The 23,919-nt window shown below is 45.5% G+C and overlaps 1 protein-coding gene across 4 annotated transcripts in view; it reads left to right on the forward strand.

The window, feature by feature from the left end:
* EPHB2 (EPH receptor B2) overlaps positions 1-12,351 on the forward strand; it is a 139,377-nt gene extending 127,026 nt beyond the window's left edge. For all 4 annotated transcript variants that reach the window (XM_064470417.1, XM_064470419.1, XM_064470418.1 and 1 more), the window contains exon 16: positions 1,047-12,351. In XM_064470417.1, the coding sequence (XP_064326487.1) occupies positions 1,047-1,155 (109 nt within the window). In that variant the 3' untranslated portion in view covers positions 1,156-12,351. The remainder of the gene's footprint in view (positions 1-1,046) is intronic.
* Positions 12,352-23,919: the final 11,568 nt, after the last annotated feature.

Genomic DNA, 23,919 nt, shown 5'->3' on the forward strand with positions numbered 1-23,919 from the left:
CTGTGGCATAGTCCCATGCCCAGCTTTCCTACTTCATCCTCCTCTTAACATGACAAAAAAGACAAGGTCTAAAGCAAGCTATAAAGCAAACATACAGGCCCAAGCGCCATTTGTGCTAGAGGATTTTTTTGTGAACCTTTCCTTGGAGCTCCTGTCTACCCTTCTTTGCCCATTGACTTCCACTCTGAAACAGGCAAGGGTTTTGCCACACTTCCTTTCAAAGTCTGTTCCTAACACTCAAGGAAGGAGAAAAGTCAACTGAAATCCATAGAGTCAAGTATGGGTCACATTTCATGAATGCCATCCATTCGCTGATCAGAATAATTTAGGACTGAGATTGATCCACCAAGAGGAAGATGAGTAGCACACTCAGCTGGAGTGATCGCAGATAGGACCAATGCAGAGTCACACTCATGCTCTTGGCATGACCTTTATTTTTCCCAGATGCCTAATATCTATAAAAAATAGAAGCTATGCAAAAATTAGATTGCCATGATTTAGCAAGAGGATAACTAGCAAAGGTTCATCACTTCATGGCCTCATCAGATCAAGACAAAAGTAGCAAGAACAGCCATCATCTGCACAGGGGGAGTGAGATTCACACTGACGAGGATGTGGTGCATCCTGTTTGTATGTCTCCAGGGGTGGAAAAAATGGGTTACTGTGTCACAAAATGGGAGAGAAAATCCAAACATGCAAAGAAAGAATAAAAATTATGCAGGGATAGAAAACCTAAGGCAGATTCACTTACAAGCCATGAGCAGAGCCTCTAGTATTTGGTTTCACACTCTCTATTGAGGCTTCCAGTACTCTGCGGGTGCTGCAGGTAGGTAGCAAACGCAAAGACTGGGAGGAAAAGCCAGGAGGAGTCAAAGAGAAAGAGTAGAGGTTTCACCAGGTTTGCATGCACTTGTTGCAATTATGGAAAAAACAAGCTGAAGTGGAGGCTTCAGCTCCCTACACACCACTCTCATATATGGGCTTTTTCTGCTGTGAGAAAATGTCTGCTGATATTTATGCAGTCTCTGTTTCTTTTCCTCCCAAAGGGACATTCTGCGAGTTGGGGTCACTTTAGCAGGACACCAGAAGAAAATTCTGAACAGTATCCAGGTGATGAGAGCACAGATGAACCAAATTCAGTCTGTGGAGGTTTGATAACTATGTGTCCTCCTACTCCTCTTCCTTGAGGCCCTGCTCCCCTTTGCCCCTGTATGTCCAAGCTCCAGTTCTTGAGTGTTCTGCATGGACCAGAGACAGGCAGCTGCTCTGAGGATCATGGCAACAGGAAGAAATGCCCTGTCATCAATAAAGAGAAGTCACTAAGAGCTTCTAGAATTTAAGCAATGGAAAAAGGGAACAAAAAAAGACAACTATTTTGAAAAAAAAACACAAACAAACTATGAAATATTTTTAAATAATAATAAAGCAATTGCGTTCTTGAAAAGGGCTCCAAGACCAATGGGAGTCTCCAAAGGAAGAGAAAAATGCAGCTTCATCTATTTCCTCTTGCACAAGGCTGCTGCAGCTGGGTCCAGATACCTCTGGAGCAATGAGACTTTTTCAAGAAAATGAAAGCAAAGGCAAGTCACGAGAAGCACTTCTCTTTCCCACGTGGGATGGCGGCTCTGGGGATGTCCTGCAGCCAGGAGTACTTCCCGAAAGCCCCTGTTAGCAAATCAAAAAGGAGAGAGAGCTGAAACTTTTTGGTGCTGTGGAACCAAGTGTATCTCAGAAATCGATGGACTTCTTCAAAAGCTGAAGACTTTTTTTCTTAAAACAAATAAACTGAGACTAGAAGACGCTGTTTCCGACAAATGAGAAAGAATCTGTAATGCTTGGGGGGTGGGGATGGGGAAAACCAATCCTTTTTACATCTCTTATTTTCTCTTGTCATGGAACAGTTTTGTGAGTGACAGTTTCCTAAGGGTCCGTCCATCCACCTTCTGATGGCATCATTGTCTCATACATATCATATGCACAAGACTTTTAGTGATGTCCTCACTAGATGCCAATGATCTTTTCCCAGAAGACTTCCCAAGTACAGTATGTAGTAGTTTTTGATTACCAATGCTGATGTGTACCTTTATTTTTCGGTTGTCATTGTTGGGAGATTTGTCCTTTTACCTTGTTTTGTTAACACCAGTTTGTGAGTTTGGGGTTGGAATTTTTTGGTTGATTGGGTTTTTTTTTAATGAAAAAGAAACGACATCTCCAAGCATCATATCATTCAAGAACTTAAATCCCTTCCCTGTGGAAGGAATAATTGCAGCTTATTGACAATATGCCAGGAGAAAAATCTTTTTATATGCACATTCCCTCCCGTTTGCTTGTTTGTTATTTTGCAATTTGTCATGGCCCGACAGATGTTTCTAACTGTTGGGTTTCCAGTTGTTCGACAGGATGAAATGACCACCTGCTTGATTCAGGGTTGCTGGTGCAGGGGCGAGCAGCACCACAGAGGTTTGTGGAGAGGTTTTTGCAGGGGGCGAGGGAAAGACAGGGGAGAGCAGGTGGGTTGTGGGAGGGAATGATGACTCCACAGCTGGCTGTCAGACCCCTTTGGAAATGTCTGACTGCTTAGAGAGGTGTCAGATGGGTACATGTACCACAGAAAGGCAGGGTAAGCCTGGTCCTCTAAGAGGAGCTTGCGGCACACGGTTTCTTGGAGTCTGAATTGTGTTAGCTGCCATGTTGTGGATGGTTCACTACAGCAACCAAACTCTGTGAACGTGCCCTTTGGGGACCCAGTCCCTTCATTAGACGGTGAGCTGGGGGCTCTGGGCAGCTTCAGTCTCAGCCAGTCGCCTTGAGGAGAGCCTGGAACAGCAAAGGCAAAAACTGATCTAGTAGCCTGGATCTCCAGAGGCAAAATGCTGTGGTTGAAGCTGAATGGTCAATCATTGGATTTATAAATAATTGAAATAAATACTTTAGTTACTGACCAGGTCTTTGGTATGTGTAAATACCACCAACCAAGCACAGGGGGGGTACAAATTAGAACTGTGTTTGTTCTCCCTGTTCAGCACCACCTCATATCCTTTTAAACCAGCCTACCACCACCGACCTCTGGCCACATGTGGCATATTTCCACGTGCCCCCTGGCCATGGCCAGCGTAACTTGCGTTTACAAGCCCTTGTCTGCTACTGCCATGTCATTTGTAGGGTCCTCCACTTGTTTTCAGCAGCATGGGGTGTCCACTGGGAGCTGGTTTGCTCTATTTTCCAGGAGCTGAATCCAAGAGGAAGCATGTCTGCTGTAGATGAAAGTCTCAAGCTGTCTAGACCTCTGTGGCCAGACATCTTCTCCCTAGATGCTTGTAAAATATGAGGCCATTTATAAAATACTTAGCATTTTCCACCTTCAGACCAGATCGGATGACAAAACACTTGTGAGTGGCAGCAGACCGTGCCCTACAAGCGAGAGCTACTTCTCTGCTCCACCCTTGCACTGTCCCAACGTTTGGTGCACAGCTTCCACAGCAGGGGCCTTAATTGGAGGAACTTTCTCTCCAGCCCCTATTTATGTGAAATCTCTAGTGCACGATTGTGTTTTCATCTGTATACAGTACTGCCCCGATCTTGCATCCAAGAGTGCATCTGTAGCCATGTGGACATCAGCAGCCGGTGTGTGCTGCATACGTAGGGGCATATTCTGTTCTCAGTATCCACAGGGCATGCCTTCTGACAGCAACGCCGTTCCCCTATATCGCTTTCAGATGGCAGAATATGAGCTAGAAAAAGCAAGGGGTGAGTGGACTATAGACAAGTTGTATGCAGGTAGTGCCTGGACATAACCATCTCTCTGTCCTATATCCAGCCTGTTTTAACCAGTGCATCTAGCAAAGGGATGCTTTTAATGTCCTTGCATTTAAAAAGCACTGCTTCTGGACGTGGACTCAACTTTTAAAAAGCAGCATGCAAAAATTGATGGTGTCAACGAAACCACACGAAGTGCTTGCAGAGGGCACACAGGGAGACGGGAAGCCTCTCTGTGCGCCCCATCCCGCCAACGTGCGGAGCAGCAGGGAGAACTGCTCACAGGGTGCGTTGCCCTCTCACGTTGTAGCTGCTGTATTTTAACAAGGAACAGTTGTCAGTCTTTCCAAAGGCATGCCTGAAGCTGTTTGGTGGCAGTCCAGCGTGAGGGAAGCATGGTGCTGTGCCAAGTTGTCTAGCCACAGCCGTCCAGCTACTTTATGTACGAGGGGGCTTTGCAAGGAGAGCTGTCTGTCCAGAAAACTCACCAGAAAATTCCTGTGGGGCAGCCATGTGGAAGGAGCACATGATGCCCTTCAGTTGTCCTTCCCAGACAATTCTTGACTGTTCTTTGCTGTCCCTTACATTCCTGCAGACAGTAAGGAGGAGCAATGGCCAGGCAGCATCCCTTCAGAGCTAGTCATTACTAGACAGGGCTTGGAAGGGCACTTCAGGTCTTCTTCATTTGGAGACATTTTGTCTTAATGCACTGAATCTCCTCGCTGGCTAGCATTATACACATCTACCTACCAGACCCAACCCACTGTGAAGGACGGGACCATACCGAGCTCAGAGCCACAGCTCACCAAAGCTGTGGCAGCTGTCTGCAGGACAGAGAAAGCACATCCTTGTCTCTTCTGACCAAAAATCACATGGTGTTAGTACTAAAAGTAACACATTCCCGTCTGTTTATACCAGGCATTGCTGTGACATCTGTCTGTATTTGACTGTGTAGGGCTAATGGAGAACTGGACCTAAAATAGAAATGGTCCATAAACCACTGCAATTTTCTGCATCCCTCCAGCTCTCCTGGGAGCACGAGGAACTAAGTTTCTGTAAAGTACTTTGGTTGTAAATGCTCTGGAGCATGCTCCAGTGGAGGGGCAGAGTCACTGAAGTGACTTTAACATATTTATTTCATGGGTATCAAATATGAATCTAATGGCAAAATTCAACTTCATGGGGAAAACATAACAAGGGGAAAAGGCACTTGCCAGCACTGACACTGTGAAATACTGTTGTGCACATGCATGTGTGCGTGCGTGAATACTTAACAAAAATGATGGCAATGAGATTTTTCAGGCAGCTTGTTGCAATTTTCACAATTCCCTTCCACCTTTCAAGCTACCTCCCAGACCTACCCTTCTTCTCATCTGTTCCCACTGTCATCTGCTGCTGAGGGTCACCCGTGTCTGGTGATGGCAGGCAGCAGGAGAGCTGAGCAGGATGCTAAGTGGAAAATATGAAGTTGGTTGGCCAGTGAGAAGTTCAAATCATGCAGAGCATCATGGGGCAGAGTGGAGAAAGCAAAGCATATATGGGTAGTAAACAGTTGAGAGTCTCCATGATAGTATATTTAGTGGGTCATTTTCAACTGTTGCCACCAGCCCTTTACCTGGAATTCACAGCAAAGGGGTGCCAGGCAAAAGGAAAAACGAACTTGTAAGACACAGCACTGCCGTGAGGAATCACTTGCCCTTGCTGCCTCTGGGGACACAGAAACATGGCACTACGGACCGTGCTCCCTCTCCCCAAATTATCTTCCCCCCTCCCCAGTAAAATCTGAGATCTACTTTTCATAAACTTAGTGGAGATTTGTGGTGTTTAGCAGCTGAGAGGCTGCTTGCTACAGTCTGGCTTCTCCTCTCCACGGTGTCCTCACTACTGAGCAGCGGCTTTCAATGGCAGCAATCCGCGCATGGGGTTTCCATGTGATCTGGGTAAATGTGGCCGTCACAGGGTTTACCAGTTATGCACTATTAATCTAGTATTATAGCTCAAATGTAGAGTTTTATCCCACAACTCCATGCCAGTCATTATATAGCCGAGTCATCTTGTTAGCATCATTGCACCAGTATGCACCAGTGTTAGCAAGAAGAGAACCACATGCAGGGAGGCATATAAAATGGTACCCCATGCAAGGCTGGGGAGAAAGCAGTGCTACATCTTCCTTTAGCTCTGGCTTGGAAGATCTGACATAAAGGGACTGTTGGCCAGCCACAACAGTAGGGTCCTGCTCTCTTGACTAGCTGCTTAAGCACTTTCCAGGGCAGAGTTTCCTCCTGGTCTGGCATTTCATGAGCTAAGGAGAGAGGATGCTTTATCAGTATTAGGTGCTGGCTATACTAATAATGCTTCTCCCACACCCCTTGAAGTTGTTCTTTGACTCGGCATTAAAGGAAAGGTTCTTTCCCAGTAATCATCATGCAGGCTGCAGATTAGCGGTGGCCTGTAGAGAAAACCTCTTGGTGGGTTTGAGCAGTTGAGAAAACTTCTTGTTATATTTTCCAGGCTGATTTATACGAAACCTGGAGTCAGGGCTTGAACTCTGCCGCATCATTAACAGTTGTATCCTCTGATAATATAATAAATCTGTGGCTGCCTTGGATGTATGAATCCAAAGTGTCTGGAAGTATCACTGTTGTCTGGTGTGTTTTAGTGAAGTCTATTTCTTTGATGTATTTCATCTTCCCTCCTGTGTGTCTAACTTGAGGCTGATTTGATGTTGGTCTTTTTCCATCTTTGAAAATTTTACATACTTACAACTTCTTCACATATAGAACTCAGCATTTCCTCCTTCAAAGTGATGCGAACAACTAATGTGTACCAACTTAATTTCTATATTCTGCTGGCAGTTATCCCAAAATTATCTTCTTTGCTGCGTTCCCTTCCTTTTACACCGCAATCTTTTATCAAGCTGGTGTTTGACATGCTTCCAGATCTAGGTTCAATAGTCCCTTGTATCAATTAATTAAGCCAAATTACGTGTCCTCGGTGTTGCACGATCTGAGCTGTACCTGCTTGCAGTCAGCACAACGACATTCTGTCCTGGAACTCCAGTTTGTGACTTGAGCACTGGTCCCATCTGCTCGCGATTTTGGTTCCACCACGTTCACAGTTCAGTGCCGTTCTGCCACTGGCTGTTTCACAAGAAATTCCCACCAAAAGACTCTCTTCTGTATTAGTGATTTCATCTTGTCATTGCTGGAGCTGCTAGAGTCCGTCTACTATGCAGAATATACTTTTTTTTTTAAAATCTTCAGTCACATTTTGGACTTGTCTTTAGAGTTCTCCAGGATTACTTTGCTTCTTGTAACTATGGAGCCCTTCCCAAAGAGAGGACATAACTTTGGTCTGTGTTTGCTTCCATATGTGCTGCAGTCTTCCATAGCTCTCCTAAACGACTCCCTCCACTGTGCAAATGTTTCCTGGAATTTACCTTATTGCTCTCCCTCTGTTTTGCCTGCCAACTCTACTGGCAAATGTAATTTACAGAAATTTGGGACTGGAAGCGAGAAGTACTCTTTCCCCAGAAACCTTTGTCTTAATCTGCATTCTCAGCTGTCTTACAACTGATTCAGCAGTTTCTCTCCCCTTTTTTTTTTCAATTCTGTAAGAAATTTCTCTGCAGTTCCATGCTTTGTAGGAGTGCAGAAGCAGTCCCACTTCTGTAGCACCGTCTGATCACTGACGTGCTCACGCCAATGACAGACCATTAGGTACTCATAGTGTCCCTGGTTGCCATTCCTGAAAACAAGCTACAAGACTTGACTTTGCGTGCCTCATTTTCTTCAGGAACTCCATTTTGTCTTAATGCAAAAAAGAACAACAAATGTTTGGCTGATCATTTCCCAGTTCTTTCATTCCAGTAAATTTCAGGACTTTTTTAGCTGTCTCAACTGTAGCTTCTACTTCTACCTCTAAGGTCAGTCTTCAGTTCCTGCACAGATGTCATGCTGTATCCTTTGATGATTCTGACCAAGTCTAGGAGAAAGGACAAATTTTGTTGAATCTTTAGTAGCCAAACAGCTGTGTTAGCAAAAGCTAATGGAAGGAGTTCAAGGAGGACGACATGAAAGCTTAACCTGAGGTTTAAGCTGGCAGTCAAATCACCCTTTTCCCCCAAATTGCCTTTCTTTCACATTTCCAGCTCACTGACTCCAGTTTGTTGGTGAGTGAGCTGGTTCGTGAGTGTGGGAGATGGAGGTTGACAAAAGCAGGCATTGTGGACACCAGCCTGAGACAGATGGTGTGGCAAATCCACACCCTTTCTTGGCATTTGCTAGTGAAGAAATGTGAAGTCTCTGATTGCTAACAAGTATTAGCGCTCAGTAGCCTTCACACAAGAATGTTGTTATGAAGTGGTACCTCTGATGTGCTTGCTTCTCAAACGCTGGTGATACTTTTGTTCTTTTCAACTCAAAAGGCATATGCAGAAACTAAGCAGTACACAGATATGGGCCTCAGGAACAGCCAGAAGTCTTTGGGAGGTATAAGAAATAAATAGATTCTGATTCTCGGTCTGGCAGACGTAAACCATGATGATAAAAAATTTCGTGCCATTCAGTCAGAAAAGATGTGAGTAAGGTGAATAAGCACAATAAAAGCACTAAGGCAGGTGAAGCAGACTATTCTTTGGCACAAAGCACAATGATTGAAGGGTGGAACTTGTTGCTGGAGGACGTTAATACCAGGCACTAGATGGATTCAAAAGATGACTGGACAGATTTGTGAAAGAATAATCTCAACACAAAAATACCTCTTCCAGTTTTTCAGGGTCACAGATGCCTGAGGGCATGGGGTGTATAACAGCATTCCTACAGCACTTTTGTACCGTTGTATTCTTGGGACTGACACATTTTAAATCTCTTAAAAGCCCAAACACTCGATAGAGCATCATTGATTTTCCATTCTTCAATCTTTCTGGTAAAGGATTTCTGTGTGGAGCCAGAGGCCTTCCCATGTTAGAGGAAATCACTTGCTTCTTCCTTCCAATTCCTTGTGTAACACCAGGCATCCCCTGGGGCTCAGAGCTGCCGTGTGTCATCAGTGCCTCGAACAGCCGTAACAGCACAAAAAGGGAGACTGTCTTGGTGATCCATCAGCTCTGGATGTGGAAGCTCTCTGTGAAGCATCCTTGCCTCAAACCTTTTATGATTCAGAGAACTATGTGCAGAGGGGCTGCTGGGGTAAGGAGACAGCCCTTTCCTTCTTTCCCTCCTCTGCTGTGGGTTGGTTTCTGACAGTGAGACTCTTTGCTCCTCTGTATTGGAGGTTGGCTCAGCCTGCATGAGCTGCTGGTTGCTTGGGTATCTAACCATGGGTCCAAATGGACTCATGAGAGCTGCCTCAAGGATGAAAATGCAGGACAGGAGCCTGGGACAAGCTTCTAAAATGGGAAAGAGATCTCGGTGCAATGGAGTGATCCAGGGCCCAGCTGGGTGTTCACAGTAAAATCCCAGAGGCACCCCAGTGCAGGCGTTGAATGTTGGGGGCTCCGGGACAAGATACAGGCAGGTAGAAAGTGCAAGGTTCAGCTGAGTGCTGGCCCATTTCTGAAGCTGCATATGTTCTTTATCTCCTGGGGACAACTTAGATCCAGACAAAAATAACACCTTCTGTTGCTTATGCTACCTTGATGGCATAAGTGAAAAGCTACTTGACATGGGCAGTGACTCACTTCCTTCTGCAGAGCACCCCAGGAATGTGGGAGAAGGGCCTTTCTGAAGCAGGAGTCCCTGGATGTGTAGTCCTGGCCCCCTGCAGACCCTTGTAAGCTGTAAGAGAGCAGGGAAGAGATAGAACTTTTGGTGTACTTCTGCTGCTTGCTTGGCCCCCCTCTGGGCTCTGATCTCCAGTAGGGGATGGAAGGGAGAGGACCAGTGTATTTCTAGCTGATGATTTTATAAGCTCTCTGATGGTTCTTTTTTCTTCTGAAAACCACAGCGCCTGTGTTTATGATCCCAGGAGCACTGGGGTCTTATGAGAATCACAGCCTTCACTGTAGAACAGCCCATCCCTCATGTGAGGAAACCAAGTTGTGGGACTATGGCTTTCATGTTGGCCAGCCTAACTTCCAGTGACCGCTGTATCTGCTCCCAACTCACCTGAGCACCTCATGGTCTGTAAAGCACACGGCCAAGAGGCAAGCCAAGGCTTTCACACGTCTGAGCTACAGAGAAATAATGACTGACAGCCACAAAGAAGTCAGGGTACAATTCCTGTTTAAACAGCTGAGTTCAAATTGCTGGCAGTCCCAAAATACTGTGGTGCTTCTGGAGTAAGGACTTGCTCAGGGTCACACAGTCAGTCTGTGGCTAGGTCCCTCAGGCCAGGAGAAGCACTGACCATCTTGCCTTCAAGCTCCAGAGTTTTCTTCCAAGCTGTTCAACAGTGGAAGGAAGTGAGACACCCCAGCTCACCCTACCCAGGACCAGCTATGTGCAGACTGGGCAGACAAGTCTGGTCACCCTTGTCCCATCAAGCAGTCTGGGAAGAAGACTGGGCAGAAGGTCTGGGCAGCAAAAAACCTGGCTTGAGCAGGGGTGGAAGGAAAGACTCCCTGGAGGGTGAGGGAGTTGCAGAGACTAAAGATGAGCTTGAGGTCTTAGACAAATGTAGTTTGTGGGTGCCCTGACATGTGCCCCTTCTGCAAGGAGAGCAGTCCCTGATGCACACACCTCCAAAGTGCCAGGCTTCCATGATCATCCAGAATATCCGGCTGAGGTCCTGACTTCACTTCTCCCTTCTTCATAATGGCCCTTCTGAATGAAGACCACACATCACAGCACAACCCTTGATCTCCTGCTGGAGCTGAATGGGGAGAAATCAGGGACTGGGGGTTTGCATCTGTTCCTTCACTCGTGGATCCAAGCATAGACCCCTGCATCAGGGGGTGTTCTGTTGGATACCCTCTGCCAGTGACTTCTCCATCCACTTTTCAGCCTGCGACCCTTGCACCCTTTTTCACTGCTTGCCCTCCACCATCAGCTATCTCTCCTCTGCATTGTTTCTTTGCCCTCTATCCCTTCCTTAGGCTAGGAGGGCTGGATCATTTGTTTAGGTTCGGGCCATTGCAAAGGATTCGCTTCCTTGGAGCTGGCTCAGCACATCTCTGCAGGGAACCTGTTTTTATCTACATTTCTTCCCATTAAAAAGTCCCCCTTCTGCCTATCTGTCTTCCTCCCTGGAAATGTCAGCCAACTTGCATCCCAGATCTTCCTGGATAAAGAAGTAGAAAGTTCTGTGGAACCAGGGCAGGTGTGTCAGGATCCTTGGTGAATGTTCCCATGGAATAGTTCAGGTAAAAGTGGCCAACCCTGCCTCTTACCCACAGGTAAATGAGCATGCCCACCAGGCTGAGGACATGATTTCTATTCCCAGGTCTGCTTTGGAAAGTCTTTGCCAGCCTTGTGTCACTCCCTGCCATGCGGTCTGTTTTGGATGGGCTGTAAAGTCAGTCTACCCAGGAGATCCTTTGTGGCCCCATTTTAAGTTTTATGGGAGTGTTCAAGCACTTGAAGCCAGAGCCAAGCAGTATCAGTTCCTGCTGAAGAAATGAGCCTGGTGTTTCGAAGTACTGTCCCAAATAAAGCTGTGATGCCCAGCTATGGTCTGAGAGGTGTTGGAGTATAGGACACAGGTGAGTTGCAACTGGGAGCTCAAAATTTGGGGTGAGCTGGGCACAGGCAGTCAAACTGCCCTCTGCACCCCCAGATGCCATTTATCAATGGGCTTCTGAGGAACTGAAGAGCCAACATAGCTGTCCGTGTTTCCATTTTAGAAGAGTCCTTGGAGGGAAGCTCTGTCCTAGCTCAGAGACTAAAGCCCAGGTCAGTAATGCAAGGGAGAAAGCAAGAAGGTCATGGAGGGGAGGAAGCCTTATGCTGGGGGCTGAAATGTGAGATGGAAAGGTGAGCAGGGAAGAGGGTGGTTGAGCACTGTGGCAACAAATCCACTTGCCTGTCAGGACGGTGGATTGCTGTGGTTTGCTCATATGGCTCCTCCAATGTGACAAGGTGTAAAGCCTTCAGACTTCACTGGAAGATTTGTGGAGGAGCTGCCTATGTCATAGGGAACGTTTGTAGAGAGAGGAGATTCTGCTGTGCTCTGACCCCCTTCTTACAGCTTTGGAAGGAGCTGGCAGTACAGGCTGGGGAAATTCTGTGTAACCTTCAACTGCCCAAAGACAAGTGCGTCTAGTCAATGCTACATCTTGTCATCCCCTTAACACTAGTCCAAGGATACATTAGCTGGGCTCCAGGGGTGTCCCCAACCCTAGTTTCCTGCTCTTCATCATCCTGTATGTTGATTGTGGCCCTGTGGACAATGCAACACTTTTCATGACAGTATTTGTATTTTTTTAATTGTGAATGGGGAGATAGTGTGCAGGTCCTTGTTACACAGGGATGTGTCTTCCATTCAGACCAGGGCTTCCCCTGGCTTCATCAGATGTCTTTCGATGTTACTGAGAAAAATAAAGAAAGAAATAAATCAGATGTATTTATAAAGGAAACAGAAACCCGCTGCTCCAATGCGTTTGTAGGAGTATTTTTAACAAAACATTTTTTCAAAATAAATGTGAATTGTAAAGTTTGAAGCATTTGCTTGTGGCTTTCTTTTCTAGGTGCTTTGTCCAACTTTTGCCATTCACAATAATCCTGCTTGGGTGTAAGTATTATGGTAGACAAACTTGAGGGACACTGATCTCTCAGAGAGAAGGAAACAAGCCCAGAACTTGCTTAGTGCCTGGAAAATGACTTCAAGATAAACCGATATCACTGCTACCCTGCTTAAACCATTTAGTCTGAAGAATTAATTGACAAATTTAGCCATTTGCTCCACTTGTAAATTATCCAGAAGAACACTTTGTCATGAACTTGTTCTTTAGTTAAAAAGATGCTACAAATGTATATGTGCACATATTTGAGTATTTGAACTTCAGTGATGATTTTTCTTGGTCTTCTGTATTCATGGAAAAAGAGGGGATATCTTAGTGCTATGACATTTAAGCTGCCCAATGTGCTGACAAACAATTGTATACAGGAAGAGGAACCTCAAAGCAATTCACTGTCTAAGCAACTACCTCCCAGCTTGAACCCCATGTTGGAAGAGAATCTTGCTCCCTCGACAACCCTGCATGTGAAAAAGAAAAAAAAAAAGAATATCATACATGTAAATTATCATTGTAAATCAGTGGAAGGATCAAGTTCTATGGAAATGAACTCAATGCTGTTATTTTAATTACTATTCACAAATTCTTCTTTGCAGTAATCTTTCAGTCCTTGAAGTCATGCACATTGAGAGAACTAGGTGTAGATGATTGATATAAATAACATAGCGAATAGACTGTATAGACCATTAGCTGTCATAATCTAACATTCAGCCGCAATAAAGAGTTTGACTCATAAGAACATCAATAATTCAGTTCATAATCACAGATCTATGATGTCTGATTCTGTCACCCTCCTACTTCCTTTCCAAAGGCAAAAGAAATTTCTGCATGCATTTGTCAGGAGAAGCTTAGGTTTGCATGTTTGTAACTGAGGTAAACATTTCTGTAGTCATAAGACACTTTTGTACAGCTACATTTAGAAAGCAGGAGCTGGATCTACATCTGAACCTTTGGGTTCACCTGAACCTGCCAACTCCGGTCTCTGCGCATGATCAGTGCACAACAGTTCTGAAGTGTCTTGTCAACAATACTGATGAGAAGCATCAGACTGAAACCAATAAACCTAGGAAGTCTTTTATTTGTCTGTTAATCAGCATCGTTCCTTCTGGCACTACAAATCTGGAAGTAGCCAAACAGGGCATAAGTTTGTCCCTTTTTCATGGGGTCCTGGAAAGCCCCCAAGGTGTTTGGGCAGAGACCCTTATTTCCTGCACTGACAACCCTTCCCAAGAGCCTGGGACTTATGACCAGCAAGGGGCACAAGTCACAGGAGAAGGAGGACAGTAAAAACTGGGATCTCTGAGAGGGACCAAGTAGTTATGGGCCATATGGAAGTGGGTGCAGCTGATGCTCACCCACCCAGACACTGACCCTCAGCCCGCATGCAGAACAAGCACAGAGGAGGGTCTCGACAAGGCAGCAAAGGCATTAACTGTCTTTCCTGTCTGGAAAGCTCACCTCCCACCCCACTGGCCACTTCAGGTTACTAAGGAAGAGTTTTGTCTCCAGCTGGGGCAAGACCCGATCTCTGTTAGAAACCTACTGAACAAACGATGGGGCCAGCATCACCTCCCAAGAACTTTGGGCACACCTGAAATTCTCTCCAAGTAAGCCAAATTTTTAGCAATATTGGTGCCAGGTTGGTGCATTAGTCTGGGCCAGACAGTCTCCTCCTGGCTTTTCTTTGGCTAATTAATATACCATGAGCCCTCTCAGCAGCACCCCTTTTCTCCTCCCAGCCTTACTTTCTGAATCAGGTCACCCACTCTCCCAAAGTATCTTTGTAATAGCCTGTAATAGTCTATGAGACCCTGGTCACCTGGTTTCTACCATCTGCACTGCATGTATGAAGCACTTGCAAACAATTAAAGGAAGCTCCTGAGCCCATAAACACTTGACAAATATGATAGATGCAAATAGAAAATGTAAACATTTTGCAGAATATGCTGGAAGGTGGAACATTTGTACTCAGATCTGGTAATCATAGAATCAGAGAATGTTATGGGTTGGCAGGGACCTCTGGAGCTCACCCCATCCCACCCCTGCCTGAGCAGGCACCCCCAGAGCAGGGGCACAGGGCCGCGTCCAGGCGGGGGGTGAATGTCTCCAGGGAAGGGACCCCACAGCCTCTCTGGGCAGCCTGTGCCCCTGCTCTGGCACCCGCACAGGGAAGGGGTTTGTCCTCATGTTCAGGGGGAGCTTCCCGTGTTCCAGCTTGTGCCCGTGGCCCCTTGGCCTGGCGTTGGGCACCGCTGAAAAGAGCCCGGCCCCATCCCCCTGACACCCACCCTTCAGGTATTTATAAGCATCGATGAGATCCCCCCTCAGCCTTCTCTTCTCCAGGCTGAACAAGCCCAGGTCTCTCAGCCTTTCCTCACCAGGGAGATGCTCCAGTCCCCTGACCATCTCTGTAGCTCTCCGCTGGACTTGCTCGAGCAGTTCCCCGTCCTTATTGAACTGGGGGGCCCAGAACTGGACACAGCCCCCCAGATGTGGCCTCACTGGGGCAGAGCAGAGGGGGAGGATAACCCCCCTCACCCTGCTGGCCACACTGCTTTCAAAGCACCCCAGGGCACCGCTGGCCCCCTTGGCCCCAAGGGCCCGGTGCTGGCTCAGGGTCACCTCGCTGCCCCCCAGCACCCCCAGGGCCTCTCAGCAGAGCCGCTCTCCAGCAGGTCCCCCCCAGCCTGTGCTGGTGCGGGGGGCTGTTCCTCCCCAGGGGCAGGACCCTGCACTTGCTCCTGTTGAATTCTATGAGGTTCCCCTGGGCCCAGCTCTGAAGCCTGGCCAGGTCTCGTTGGATGGCAGCACAGCCTCTGGTGTATCAGCCACTCCTCCCAGATAATAATAAATAATAAAGTATTAAATAATAATAAATACTAAAGTAATAAATAAGAGCAATGTGTCTTTCATATAGCAACTGGCAAAATATATAGGGCAACACTGGGGAGGGGAATGATGCTGCTGACCAAATATGAAACTGGTCTGACCTGGGCCACTTCCAGCCTGCTTCCTTGCTTTCCAGAGCAAACCATTAGGAAGGAATCTCAGCTGGATAGGTCTCATGTAAAAACTTGATCTTCCCAGGCTATAAGCTTTTCCTTCCCTGACCCAGGAAGGGCAGTCTACAGCATAATGCTGTTTCTGTCCTCTACCATCCATTCCCCAAGTAACTGGTCTGCTTGCTGCTTTGGAAGCCAGCTGGTAAGGAAACAACAGCCCAAGAGCTCCCCCAAATCATCTCTGCTACACTCCACAGAGACACACTAGTGATTGCTGAGTGATTTAGGTTTCTCTCCCATCGCACTGGTGCAACTCAGGCATAACTCATAACTGGCCATCAGTGGAAAAACACTGATGGGGAACTGCTGTGTAATCAGAATCTATCATGGGTGCGTAGGGCCGCAATTTCCAAAAGTTATAGAGACCTAAAGAGTGACATTAGAGGAAGATATATCTCTACATCTCAGCTCCCCCTGCAGATGCCATCTGGTTGAGACCCACATGTGAGATCAGGCCCCAGATCATAGAATCAGAATCTCTAAAATTGTGCATAACCACCTAAGCACCTACATTTCTGCCCTAGGAGATGCAGATATCTCAGTGCTTTGCTGGACTGCACATGAGCTGCGGCACAGCTCAAAACCTGTCTACTTGCCTCACCTCCCTTTGTCTGCACACTTCTTGGGGCAGTATGACAGCACCACCTACTTGTATGCTTAAATGCCTTCACCCCAGGTAGAGCAGTCAAAGGATGCACAGCTTTAAATTCCCTCTTGTCTCAGTTGGAAGAAAGGCTTGACTTCAGCTTCTCCACCAAGTATGAAGCATGATGGCCAGGGACCTATTCGTGGAGTCAGTTTTACCTTTCATAATCAAGTCTGCCTTGAAGGACAGCCTTCAACTTCGTAATGGTTTTCCTGTACTTTCAGCTGAGTTTGTCTTCCCAGACATCGGGATCTGGTGACCTGTCTGCTTTCATCTGCAATGCTAGTAACAAAGCCTCCGCATGTCTTAGTATTTGTGATAGCCTGAGGCATGGTTCCCTGAAAAGATCACACACGTAGTACTTTGTGGGCCTCTTAGGACCTCCTTACACCCATGCCACAACTTATGTGGTTGATGCTTTCTGTAATATCAATTTCTGTCAGGTCAAGGTCTTCACAGCATCATTCAGGGTCGTCCTTCCCTGTGCAAAAGAAATTGCGTAGGAGGTCAGTTACGTCTGAAGCTCAGCACACATTGAAACTGCTAGCTCTGACGTCGCAACAGTATCTGCAGTACTGGGCTATCAGAAAGGATTTCTCTCTTGCTAGCAGTTGCATTGTACTGTCTGCTCTGAATATGTTATGTTTGCTTACCCGTTTCACTCCTGTAGCTTTGTATGGATTATTTCTCTCTGATTTCGTGTCAGGATTCCTTTAATTTACTGCTGAAAGCAATTATTTCTGTGTTGTTTGGCCAATGAATATCCTTTCTAGTATGCTTGTGTCTTACACTGTGTTAAAGCCTGCATGAAAATTTAATTTCTCTTTGCTTAGCTCTGGGTTTGCTTTCTCCCTTGGCACAATGCAGTGGAAGTCTTTGTAGCTTTGCTCATTCGCAGAAGCATTGATGTCTGCTTCCCATTCAATTTCCTGTTTGTTTGTGTGCCTCTGCCAGGTTTTTCCTTATCTGGTGCTAGTCAGAGCTTTAAAAAAAATCTGCCATTTTGGAATATGCTAGTGTCAAAAATGTATAAAATCTGATATTTTGAGCCACTACTTGTATCCCAGGTATCGTGCTTTCTTTCCTTGGCTTTTTCTGGTCTGCAGACTCTTGCATAATGGTTGATCTTCCTACGAGTCTTAGATACAAGCCCACTGTGAGGCATTTTTCATAAGGCATTTATCTATTGTCTGCAGTGTTCCTCCTTTGCATATTTATCTCCCCTCTTTTATATTTCTTTATTTGCTGTTCTCAGTTTTGACACATTTTTTGCCTCATATTTTCATGTTTTCTCCACTAACCTCTGGTTCTGCTCCACTTAGTTTATCTTGTGCTTGCCAGGTTTGTTCATACCTCTGCCACCAAGAGAAATAAGGGAGGGCCTTAATTGTTCTCCTCAAGGCTTTTTTATCCTTTATATAACTGCTGACAGGACATTTAGTAGCCAAACCAAATGCAACGAGCATCCTAGCTTGTTGATGTGCCTGTTCCACCAAGAGCTCACCCTTTTCACTGTGATGTTTTTGCATTCATCTGCTCAGGGGCAGGATTTAGTGCACATTTGTATTTTCTGTTTTCTGCGCTGCAATAGCTTTAGGATCTGTAACTCCGTTCCAATACACTTTTAACAGCAGAACATGATGAAAGCTTTGACTTTTCAGGTCTTCCCAGGCACATTTGCAATGCAGATTCGCCTATGTGCCCAGGCATCAGAGTATCGTGAGAAACGCTGGAATAAATCATAGAATAGAATCATAGAATCATAGAATGGGTTGGGTCGGAAGGGACCTTTAGAGGCCATCCAGTCCAACCCCCTGCCCTGAGCAGGGACATCTTCAGCTAGATTGGGTTGCTCAGAGCCCCGTCCAGCCTGACCATGGATGTTTCCAGGGATGGGGCATCGACCACCTCCCTGGGCAACCTGGGCCAGAGTTTCACCACCCTCATTCTAAAAACTTTTGTCTTATACCCAGTCTGAATCTCCCCTCCTTTAGTTTAAAGCCATCACCCCTTGTCCTGTCACAACAGGCCTTGCTAAAGAGCTCACCCCCATCCTTCCTACAGTCCCCCTTCAAGCACTGGAAGGCCGCAATAAGGTCTCCCCACAGCCTCCCCTTCTCCAGCTGCACAACCCCAGCTCTCCCAGCCCAGCCCCACAGCAGAGGGGCTCCAGCCCTCGGAGCATTTCTGTGCCCCCTCTGGCCCCGCTCCCACAGCCCCGTGTCTGTCCCGTGCTGAGGAGCCCCGAGCTGGAGGCGGCGCTGCGGGGGGGTCTCACAGAGCGGGGCAGAGGGGCAGGACCCCCTCCCTCGCCCCGCTGCCCGCGCTGCTGGGGATGCAGCCCCGGGCACGGCTGGGGGGTCTGGGCTGCGAGCGCACATTGCCGGATCATGTCCAGCATTTCAACCCACAGCACCCCAAGTCCTTCTCCGCAGGGCTGCTCCCCATCCCTCCATCCCCCAGCCTGTTCTGATACTGGGGGTTGCCCTGGCCCAGGCACAGGACCTTGCACTTGGCCTTGTTCAACCTCATGAGGTTCTCACAGGAATACAGGGGAGGAATAGGAATGGGGGACTGAGCTGATGCTGGACTCAAAGGAGTGGTCCCCCATCAAGGATGCTATCAAGCAGCCCAAGGTTGCCTCCGTGTGTTTCTGGGGGAATACTAAAAGGACCCTGTGGTGCTTTTTGTGCATACAGCAATGACCAGACTATGCCACAAAATGTGTCTTGCCAGGCACAAGTTCTTGGACTGCCTGGGATGACAGATGAGCAGAAGAAACTTTCAGTGGAAATCATCCACCAAGTGAGGTGGATCTTTGCTTTGCTCTCCCCTCATCTTCCAAGTTGTCCTGTTACTTAGAGAACTCAGCGGGGCTGGTGGAAGGAACCTCAGGGGTCTCTGGTCCAACCTCCCACTCACAGCAGAACTGTCTCCACATGAGATCAGAGCAACCATGGCTTTGTTTAGATGAAATCCAAATGGAGGACATCCCCCACCTCCCTGGTGGTCTGGGCCAGGGCTGCACCACCCTCTTGCGAAAGCAGCTTTTCCTAATGACCAACCAGAGCCTCTGAGGCTTCACCTTTACCACAGGACTTCAGAAGAAGGTACGTACCCTTCTTTACAGAGACAAATAAAGGATGATAGTGTTATATTAGCCCTCTTCTTTCCAAACTTTTGCTGATAATTAGTGCTGAATTTGGATTTTTAAATATTAATATCCAAGCTGTTTCCCAGTTCTGAGTACTGGATTATTGATTTTGTTGTGGTGCATCAAACTTCTTCTTGTCATTGTTGACATACATGTATTTTAATAAGACTTTAAGCAGTGTGGTTTTGCATTTTGCTCTCTTATTCCCTTATGACATATTTTGTTTAACATTTTAATATATACATAAGGTGCTTTGTTGTGATCTTGATGGAGAAATTCATCAAAGTACGAAATGCAGTGCAACTTAAGTGAAGATCCAGGCTGACTACAAGTAAAAAATCAAACTGCAGCGTTTTGGATTTGTTGGCAAAAATCAATTAAAAGTGTATTTCAGGTCAATCTAATATATATAAACTGCCAGGATGAGATAACATAGATCGTAGGATGTTGTGAGTCTCAATTAATCAGATCAGGACACATATATGAAAGTGTCACATTTATGCTAGTTAGTACATTATTCATGAGAAGTTATGGAGCTGTGAATGCTCTGAATGGGAAGATTTGCGGAGAGGTAAATAAATGCAGTGCCAGTAGTCTTACAGCAGAAGCTGAATAATCAACTGTGATCAAATCAAAATGAAATTATTTTTATTGTGCTTTGTTGTGTTCATTAAATTAAAAAACGCACACACACACAGACACACGAAATTCCTGAGTAATTTCATGACACTGGAAATGACACTTTTTGCTTCCTCTTTGGTTCCACAATGTCTCCCAGTGTCATTTCTTCCATTTTTTTTACATTTTTATAAATATAAATTTTTACAGAAGTTATTCTGAATCGAAGTAGGATTGTTTCATTTTTAAAATGTCACAGGTAAACAGTCCGACTGTTCAGGCAGATGATTCTCTGTGCAAGGGTCTAAGGAGAAATGTCTGGCCTTCAGAAAAATTCCATTCTTTCAGGTTGCAAAGATTTGCCAAACACAACACGATTTTTTACTCATTCCCATCCTTCTTAAACTCTTCCTTCTTTGCAAATTTGTTATTAGCAACAAATATACACATCTTTGTATATGTGAATGCTTGTGTGTGTAGATGTGCGTATAGTTGTTCAGTTCCCTGGCAATTAGTGCTCAGTAAACGTACACCCTAGCTAGCGATTGTGAGCAGCTCTTGGAGGAGTGAAAAGGATAAAATTGTGATTAGAAAAAAAGCAATGTGACTTTATAGAGAATAAGTAACGTCATAAATCCAAGTATGTTTTATGGAATTGCAATGGATTATTACAGCGGAGACATGGTTAGAACCCTGGTAACCCCTGGCGAGGCTCAGTGAGCTGGACCGTTACAATACATATGGACAGCACAGCCTAGTGGAGTGAAAATTGAATGATGAACCGAGACTGAAAAAGCCTTCAGTACAGGTTGAAATCTCTTTTTTTTTTTCAATGTTTATTGAGGGGATGGAGGAGAAGAGAAGGAATATGAATCAATAATTAATTTATTTCACTGGATACATGTAAACTTCCTTCATTTAACTGGCACATGGAAAGAAAGTTTGCATCTGCACTTGCTTTTCAATAAACAAAAGATGTCTAAAATACCTGAAGAAAGAGAATAATTATTTGTATACATTTTCTCCTGTCCTGCTGGCTTGGTGGCTGGAGGAGGAATTGCTCTGATTTTATGTCCTCCCTAGCTTTAGCTCTGCAATGCTTCAAAACACCAAAAAAAGGCTTCTCATTCTATATTGCTCAGAAAGGAACTGGTTTTCCTCTCTTGGAAATCTCCTGCATAACACTTTTGCCACTTTCAATCAGGCATAAGGCTTTAAGGTATCCTTGCACCCTTGATTTTTATAACATACACCAATATTAAGTTTATTCAATGATGTCTGTCCCTCCTCTCTCTGTGTCATGTGCTGTATGTCCCTATCTCAGCTCAGCACCTCCATTTGGTTACTTTGCTTGTTGAATATCAAATCAACACATTGATACGCCTGCGGGCAATAGTGCCAGTAGCTATTCCCTGCCTCCTTTACAGTTACTGTCCCACTGAAAGCCATAGAAATGCTTGTTGACTCACCGAGAGTGGGATATTCATACTTTGTGGGTAAGATCTCCACAGTCATCTTGTCTTTTCTATTCCCCTACCATCCAGTTAGATTTTGACAACTCTTAGAGTTGGGTCTGTCAATAAAGCTTATGTTGGCACCAATGGGTGCTTTCACCAGCTGTGACAGTCTCTTTCCCCTCCACCTGTATTTCCACACAGATTAGCATGAGGATAATTGATGTAGGAAGAGGAAATGCGTGTATTCACTGGCAAGAGTAGAAACTATTGGTGGGCAATATTATGCAGTGGCTAAATAGAAGGATCCCTCACCAAACAATCAAAGTAATGTACAAAAAGGAACAGTAACTTTAGCTGATTTTGAGTTTCATGTGACAGTGCCTTACTTTACTCTCATTGATTAATGGACATATCTTAGAGATATGTTCCTTACAGTTCCTTACAGACTAGGAAACCTTTATTTTTCTCCACATTAACATCTCCCACAGTCCATTTTGACTTGAGTCTGTCAAGGTCATCTCTTCCTTAGGGCAAGACCAGTCCGTGGCCTACATCACCTTGTGCTTTCTTCAGCCTCCACGACATTGTCTCTGGTAACAGGGATCTCCACCAGGCTGGGGTGTCTATGTCCTTGCGGGCCATATCGCTGCAGCATTTTCATCTGAGAGTCTCCAGTCTCCCACCAGAAGGCAACTTCATGACTGTGTAGCCTGACCTTCTTCATAGCACGTGCTGTGGGTCATCCCTGATGGAATTACTGCTTACAGAAGTAAAGGTGCTCTAGAGGATTTTATTTGCATAAACCTTGGTAACAGCAACTGCACAGCAGCCCTGAGTTCACATGAGATGGACTACCTCTGCAAGCTGGATGCTTGCTTTCTTCTGCTAGTCCTGTCAGAAGGATTTTTTTCCATCAGCAATTGCCTTGCACAAAGTGTACACACCCTCTGCTCTGTTTAAAGGATAGGAAAAGCCAACAATTGGTGATTCCAGTGGAAAGATTTTTCCATCCAACTTGTGTTGGGAAAAACATTTCAGGAAAATAAAACCACAACAAATCAAGGTCACAGGAGAGCTCACCAATTCAAACTGCTCAGTGGCCTGGATTTATGATTTTTTTCTTTTCCAATTAACTTCACCTTCACTAAGTGGGGATTTCACACCCCTCGTGTTAAGTAAATTGGCGTCTGGATTTTTATGAGCTTTGGCAGGAAAAAGTAGCCAGTGAACCAAGAAAAATCCAGAATTTTTGGATGGGGGCACCCAAGCTTTCAGGCTCACATCTCAACTAAAGGAATGATTGTGAGAAGTCCTTTGATGAGTAAAGACAATAATTTTGATGCAATTTATAATTAAATATTGTTGTGTATCTCCGGTCTTCCAGAACCTCCTCCTGCCACTGGAGTTTCATTTGGGTTATTTATGCATCGGTGATGTATTTTGAATGCCTCACTAACATTGATGGATATTACACTTGATGTTTTTCCTTATGTCCCTTTGGTGGTGCAAATGTGAGAAAGGGCAATGAACTTTCAATGACTCTCTTGTATAACTAAAAAAAAGATTTTTTCATTGGGTTCAAAAGTTCAGCGCGTCAAGAGAAATCATCTTCTTGATGCCTTTGCGCGAGGGGCGGGAGAATTTTGGAAAGGGTTTTATCTTATAGCAAAAGATAATTACTCTCGGATGCAAATTTGGTAATTCTCACCAACAGTGGCTTTCAAACCACCATGTTGATAAATTATCTGTTGTGTTTTTATTAACTGACCCAATGGAGTGGGTTTACCATGCTGCAAGCTGCTTACATTGAAGTACAAAAAGCTCTTGGTGAGCCATTCATTGCGGTAATAGCGCCTCAGGGTCCCTTCAGTCTCTGCTTCGTTGAGGTTGGTAGAGTCAAAAAACTAAGTTCTTTTACTTGACAGCAGGGGGAATGATGGGAAGGAAACATGGAGAAAGAGAAAAGCAAAAAATCCCAACAATTTCATCCCTCTCCACAAGTTCTTGCTGAACTCAGGGCTTGGGCCTTTCCAAATGCAATGGTTCTTCAAAGCATGCTCCTCTGGAGGAATCTGAAAGGTAATTAAGTCTAAAAATAAATGTGTTGGCAAGAAAAGTCCATTCTGGAAAAGGGCCATCATTTTGGGTGGACAAGAAAAACCTAACCAGCTTCCATGCATGGGGAAAAAAAAAAACAAAAAAAAAACCTGAACACAAACTTCACTGTAGTTAATAGGAACAGCGTTTTGTAGTAGATGGCTTCTCTGGATAATGGGTCATGGACTTAAATGGAGCATCGAGTTGCTCAGCTACTGGGCAGAGAACCACTGATGGCCACCTTGATCATCACACAGCCTTTCCTTAGCAAGGTTAAGGGACCTCAGGGGCAGAAAAGTCAAACAGACCTCAGCAGGCTCTTCAACAGAGAATGGCATTTTCTGCATGAATCATCCCATGTTCCGGGTGCAGCACTCTGTTTTCGACCAATGGTATCTGTCAGGGGAACGTTGTCCCACTGTGGAGGACCTGATGGACAAGGGAATGTGGAGGTC

Source organism: Phalacrocorax carbo, chromosome 20, assembly GCF_963921805.1.
Source record: "Phalacrocorax carbo chromosome 20, bPhaCar2.1, whole genome shotgun sequence".
NCBI lineage: Eukaryota > Metazoa > Chordata > Aves > Suliformes > Phalacrocoracidae > Phalacrocorax > Phalacrocorax carbo.